Here is a 6,000-nt window from a genome sequence, read left to right on the forward strand (position 1 = left end):
TTTTAATCAATCGTTTGTTGGGACTTAAGCTGTTACTTTTTCAGAGTTGGGCCTCGTTACAGGCGTGTCCGGTAGAGCCCTCAGCGACCACAGTCCTGTCAGAGAAGCCCCTTTCCACCAGCCTCCTCATTGTCTTACAGATAGCAGACGCCACTTAGCTTAGAGTATCTTGCCAACCAGGAGAGCCCTACCTCGAACACATTCCGTTTTAGTGAGTCATGCCTATCCACTAAGCGCCCTCTTGCTCCTTGGCAAGCGTGTAAACAGCAGGACCATAAGCTGTGCCCTAAAAGCATTGCTTCCTGTTGTATGTGATTGTTTTCTTGCACGTGTTATGTGTGACATCTGTGCGGTCAGCACGGGTGTGACAGGAACAGGTACCTCCGTGCAGAGTTAGTGCACGAGGTTAAAGCCTTCCGTCTGTGTCTTGGCTTTGTTGTTCCGCAGCAAATACCAGCTGGTCTTCTGCTACACCATCATCGAGAGGAATAATCGCCAGATGCTGCCGGTCATTAGAAACACGGCTGGCGGGGACTCGGTGCAAACCTGCACAAACCCACTTGACACCTTCTTCCCCTTCGATCCTTGTGTGCTTAAGAGGTGGGTACTCTCAGCCTGTCGACCGGCTGGGGCACTGTACATGGGACGTGTATTTGCTTTCCCCAGGCTGAGGGTTTCTTTGTCGTAAGTGGCATTCGTATCGGTTTGTCAGCGGCTCAGGGTCCCCGTCGAATGTTTCATGGGCCTTGGGTAGAGAATGCCTGTTAGAGGCTGCGGGGTGTGCAGCCCTGTAGTTCAGGAAGAACCCCGGATTGACACCAAAGGTTTTTCATCTATCTTCTGTTTTCCTGTAAACCGGTCGTTTTCAACACGAAACGGGCTGCCAGTATAGAGGTTCCGGATGGGGAGGATGCTGCCTATTCGTGGCTCACAATTTTCTGCCAGGCGACTTGTTCCTTCCTCTAGAGACCACGTTCCCTGCTGCTGCCGAGGATAAACAGCAGCCACGCCATTTATCTGGGCGGGTAATGGTGAAAAACCACCAGGCCGGTCTTTAACTTTGCATTTGTATAAGGACATAGGCTTACTGTGCAGCTTCTAACTAGCAACACCACGATTTAGGATTATCTGGCCCCCCAAGTCTTGGTTAACTGAAACCACATTGGTCTTTTTTCCCAGACTAATCTTTAGTAGAATTACTGTAGGAATATAAAAAATGAAATTTCAGAGTAACACAATTTTGTTTTCATTTGAACTTATTCTAACTCATTGTCGGTCCTGACAGACTTGAGAAATAATTTCATTTGAAAATAAAAAGATGAGAAACAGTAGCTGAATATGCCATCTGAGTAGATGAAGCTTTATAAACAAGGAGCCATGTTATTTACAGTACTGACATCCAGTATTTTTTGGCACAATGATTATTTGAGCCATTGTTTTTTTTTTTAAAGATTTTATTTATTTGACAGAGAGACACAGCGAGAGAGGGAATACAAGCAGGGGGAGTGGGAGAGGGAGAAGAGGGCTTCCCGCGGAGCAGGGAGCCCGATGTGGGACTCGATCCCAGGACCCCGGGATCATGACCTGGGCCGAAGGCAGACGCTTAACGACGGAGGCACCCAGGCGCCCCTGAGCCATTGTTTTTATTTTGGGTAATGGATCCTGTTGAGTAAAGAGCCAGCCAGACAAGTCTGACCTTAAGTGTGGCCTTGAACTTGATTTTGAAATGTGACCTCTGTCGACAGGTCAAAGAAATTCGTCGATCCTGTTTATCAGATATGGGAAGACATGAGTGCAGAAGAGCTTCAGGAGTTCAAGAAGCCCATTAAAAAGGTAAGTTTGTGACTCCGCACACTGGGAACCTCCAGCGTGGTTACAGACCACAGTCAAATAGGACATAGCAGTGTTAAATCTACAAAACATGACATTTTATTCATTCTGCCTTTACAAAAATCCAAGCGCACTATGTTCTTATGAAAAAAATTTTTATTGTTTAAAGTAGACACTCTGTTGTAAGCGGACTTTGGGAAGTGAAGGTTTATTAAAAATCAGCTCAACAAATTAAGATCTTTACCACATGATCATTACCACCAAGTAACAATCTCAAATTTACTTAAGTCTTGTTTTTCATAAGTAATCATTGGAAAGCTCTTTTTTCTTTATATTTTGCTCGGGTCGGAGGGGGCGGTTGTTCATTCACTCATGCCCATTGTATTAGACACAAGGGGGAGGACGCTGAGCGAGAATGCGTGTCATGCTGCCTGCCCTCTTTGAGCTTAAAATCTGTTAGTTACGACGTGTGATGAGTAGTTGTGTGGGTGGTTGGTCATGAAGAAGTGTGCATCAGAGGAAGCTTCCAAAATTAAGATATGTTTCTTGACCTTCCTCTTTCTAGAAGTGGCACATTCCTGAGAGGAACTCTTGAAATTTCACATTGCCGCTGGTGATCCTACTGATAACCTCTGTTCTTTATACAGGAGGTGGTGGAAGATGAGGATGATGATTTTTTGAAAGGTGAAGTTGGGATCACTCCGAGCTCCTTTGACACGCATTTCCGAAGTCCCTCGAGTAGTGTGGGCTCCCCTCCCGTGTTGTATCTGCCAGACCAGTCCCCTCTGATTGCAAGGATTTGTGATTGAGACGAGCATTCCTCCTCATCGTGCCCTTCAGTACCAGGGCTCACCCTGTTTCGACTAGAGCGAGGACATGCCTCAGGCATCTTACTTTCAAGGTAGACCTACTATAGTGTCTGGACGGACGTGGTTTTTTTCTTTTTTGCTCCCCTCCAGACAAAAGGAAAAGACTGGATATCATGTGCAATATTTTAGAATGGAGTTGATGATAAATGTTGAAGGCTTGGTTCTTTGTTTAATGTATATTTTATTTCTCTTACAGCTTTCTGACATCATTGTGAAATTTCTAATATTGGCAACAGCCTGTTTTAACCGATTGCATTTTTCACACAGGTTTTGTCTGAGCCGTAGTCACAGGACTGTGTTGATCTGATTTCTTTTCAGTGAAAAAATGCTCTATGTAGACACTGTCGAGTGTCTTTAAAATGATTTACTTTGGAGACATTGTTGCCCCTCAGCTGGAACTGTATCTGTGTGTTGGGATTTCAGTGGGGTGCAGAGGGGACAGGAGGAGGGTGGGGAGGTGGCCAGAGCTGGTCCCTGATGCTGGAAGCTGGAGCTGGTACGGAAGACCCCCAGGGACTTTGGAGACCAATGAAATCCTGGAGGGAAGAGCTGGAGGATTTAGAGAAATAGAAGCAGACAAATCATACACTTGTGAGTTTAAAAATGGGTTTAAAAGAACCATGGAGTTCGGGGTAAATGGAATTCCCATGCACGGAGAGTGGGGTTGGGCTTTTATAAAACACAGCACATGGCATTTTACCCTGAGGCTCCCAGGAGCTGTTAGAACTGGAACTACTTGTTTGTAGGGGAATGTTACTTGGATTTTTTTTTCTTTTTAAACTAGAATCAGTTGGTCATCTTGAGAATTTCTTTGTGCTAACGGCACAGAAAGGGGCGCTTGGGTTAGTTGGTAGAATGGTTTCACTAGCGACAACAGACCAAGGTTACAGCTTCAGCCTCCGTCTACTGGCTGTTTGTATCGTGGATTTCAGCTCGGTGAGATCCTCCTCCGGGGAGGCTCTTTTTGTACTTTTATAACTAAACACTGAGAGAGAGGAGTTGGAACAACCTCACTTTATAACACGTGTGTGCAAACACTGCTAGACTCATTTTGTAGCTAATGCATATTTTAGCTTCGTTCCTTATTTGTGTACTTTTTTGTTGCTTATGAAAATAGACCTCTCTAAACATATTTATTTTTCTGCCACTTATCGTATTATTTAAAAGCAAGCGATATTTTCTTGATCACAAATATTTTGTAATGAAATACTCTCTCTTTCCTGGGGCTTTGTATGCTCTTGTATAATTGTATTGATGGCAATGTAGAGTAAATATGTTTTTGGAAAATAGAAATTTTTATGGGTTTAAAAGGTTTTGGATATTGCGGATTTTCTTTTGGTGACTTGGTGGAAAGTCATTTGAGAACCTTTGGGTTCTCTGTTCTTTTAACTGCTGGCAAAAAGGTGGGATTTTTGTACCCTGGGTAAATGAGTACGTGAAAATGTGTCCCTAGAAGTTAACGGTAAGTGGGCCTTTGTGGGTTGAGAAGTTTTAATGTAGTTAAGGGTATCTTCATAAATAAATGTTTAATTTCAAAGGAGTTTGAGGGAAAATAACATTGTGAAAATAAAACAATGACATGGTTAATCTGGACCTGTGGTTCTTACACCAGTAAAGGAGTCATGGGAGGTACCCCAATAAAGAGGCTTCTCACACAGATATTGTGTTTTCTGTGGTTTTTACTGATCTCTGCTGAAGCTCTGTGAGAAACTGCAGCTGAACCCTTACTCCGTTACAGAGGCAGAGGTCCCGCCAGAGCGGCTGCGGGTGCTGGGAAAGAAAGTACATGCTGCAGAGGAGAGTGACCTCCAGGGGCAGCCAGCGTGTCCGGGATGCCGTGAGCACACCCAGCCACAAGGGCCACCCCCCAGGCCTGAACGGGTTCCAGGAAAACAAACACTTCCTTGAAAAATGCACATGCTTTAAAGGAACATCTATGGGGGGAAAAGAAAATTGGGGAAATTCCCTTGGCAATTCTAGAAAAAGGGTTTTTCTCTTCCTCACTGAAAAGCCAGGCTTTCGTTTGGGGTGGGAGTTCCAGGGTCTCTCCTGTTGTCTTGTCGGCTATGGTCGGCTCTTCCTTAACGAGAAGTGGCGAATTTGTCCAAGTATGAAAGGACCGGGGACCTCTCAGGTGTCATGGATAACACACTTGGCGTCTCTCTAGCCAGCTGCGTGACCTTGAACAAGTCCGAGCTCCACTGGGAGCTGTAAGGTGGGCATAACTGTTCCAGACTCGAGGGTTGTGAGGATTCAGGGAAAATGCATGGAAAGGCAGTAGCTGTCCAGCTGCCTTCGTGAGAAAGTAGCTAAGCAGGAAGCCCTTGCATGGAAGGAATTTTTCCAAGGCAAGGGTACCGTGCATTCCATCCACACCAATCGCCTCCTTAGTGCTGAAGTGGTCTCACCTGGAGAGAGGAAGGGCGTTGCCCCGCCCCCCCTCGCCAGGCCTTGCTTATTATGGTGGACCTTAATTCTTGGTCCCAGAATCGCCCTGGGAGCTTTGAAGACAGACACCGTTCCAACAGTGTTTGCTCTGTGAGGTGGCTCTTCATCTCACCCACTAGTTTTGTGAAGTTGCCTTTTGGTTGACGTCTTGTAGAGTTGGGTATATTCAAGGAATATTTCCAAATTGCAGAACAGAGAGTCCCTAGGCGAGAAGCCTATGATCCGTAGGGACTGGGTGGTATCTTGCTGATCGTCACTCCCAGGGTTCTTAGCCCATCAGTGAGTTCCAAGCAGCAAGTGTTACTGATGATTTCTAAATGTGGGGGGCTAGCAAAGTTTCGACTCTATTTTCGCAGTTCAACATTTATTGTTGATTGAACACAGTCCTATGGAGCGGCATAGCCGCTGGTTCCCCGACTCGGATTACCTGCTCAAGGTCAGGATGAGAAGAAGTAGAGCCGTGATCTTGACTCCAGGCAGCCCGACCCCAGAGCCCACACTCGGGCCAGGCTGGCTGATCCGCTAGTCGAGCCAGGGAGGGCACCAGGAGCTGAGGCTCTCGCCAGCAGCCCAGCTCCCCGCCTTTCCTGGACGCCCACGCTTTCGGGACTACATTTCCCAGCGCCCCCTGCGGAGGGGGCTGGCCGCGGGCCCCTCCCTCGCGTTTGGACTACATCTCCCACAGGGCCGTGCGGCCCCGCCCCCGATTTCCCCAGCCGCTCGGGGCTGCACCGCCCCTCCTCCCCCACCCCCCCGGGGGACTCCACTTCCCGGCGGCGCCCGCGGGGGGCGGGGCGGGGCGCGGCGCGGTGGGGCGGCCCGGGGGCGGGGGCCGCGGGCGGCCCGGGGCTGG

At 47.6% G+C, this 6,000-nt stretch overlaps 2 protein-coding genes across 2 annotated transcripts in view; both read left to right on the forward strand.

The window, feature by feature from the left end:
* Positions 1–4,358, forward strand: part of RRN3 (RRN3 homolog, RNA polymerase I transcription factor) — a 30,846-nt gene extending 26,488 nt beyond the window's left edge. Inside the window, exons 16-18 of the mRNA XM_035022319.1 lie at positions 448–600; positions 1,746–1,833; positions 2,478–4,358. Coding sequence (XP_034878210.1) covers positions 448–600; positions 1,746–1,833; positions 2,478–2,639 — 403 coding nt within the window. The 3' untranslated portion in view covers positions 2,640–4,358. The remainder of the gene's footprint in view (positions 1–447; positions 601–1,745; positions 1,834–2,477) is intronic.
* Positions 4,359–5,535: 1,177 nt separating this feature from the next.
* NTAN1 (N-terminal asparagine amidase) overlaps positions 5,536–6,000 on the forward strand; it is a 13,463-nt gene continuing 12,998 nt past the window's right edge. Inside the window, exon 1 of the mRNA XM_035022485.1 lies at positions 5,536–5,583. Within this exon, the coding sequence (XP_034878376.1) occupies positions 5,536–5,583 (48 nt within the window). The remainder of the gene's footprint in view (positions 5,584–6,000) is intronic.

Source organism: Mirounga leonina, unplaced genomic scaffold, assembly GCF_011800145.1.
Source record: "Mirounga leonina isolate KUSES-001 unplaced genomic scaffold, KU_Mleo_1.0 Mir_175, whole genome shotgun sequence".
In the NCBI taxonomy this organism is placed as follows: domain Eukaryota; kingdom Metazoa; phylum Chordata; class Mammalia; order Carnivora; family Phocidae; genus Mirounga; species Mirounga leonina.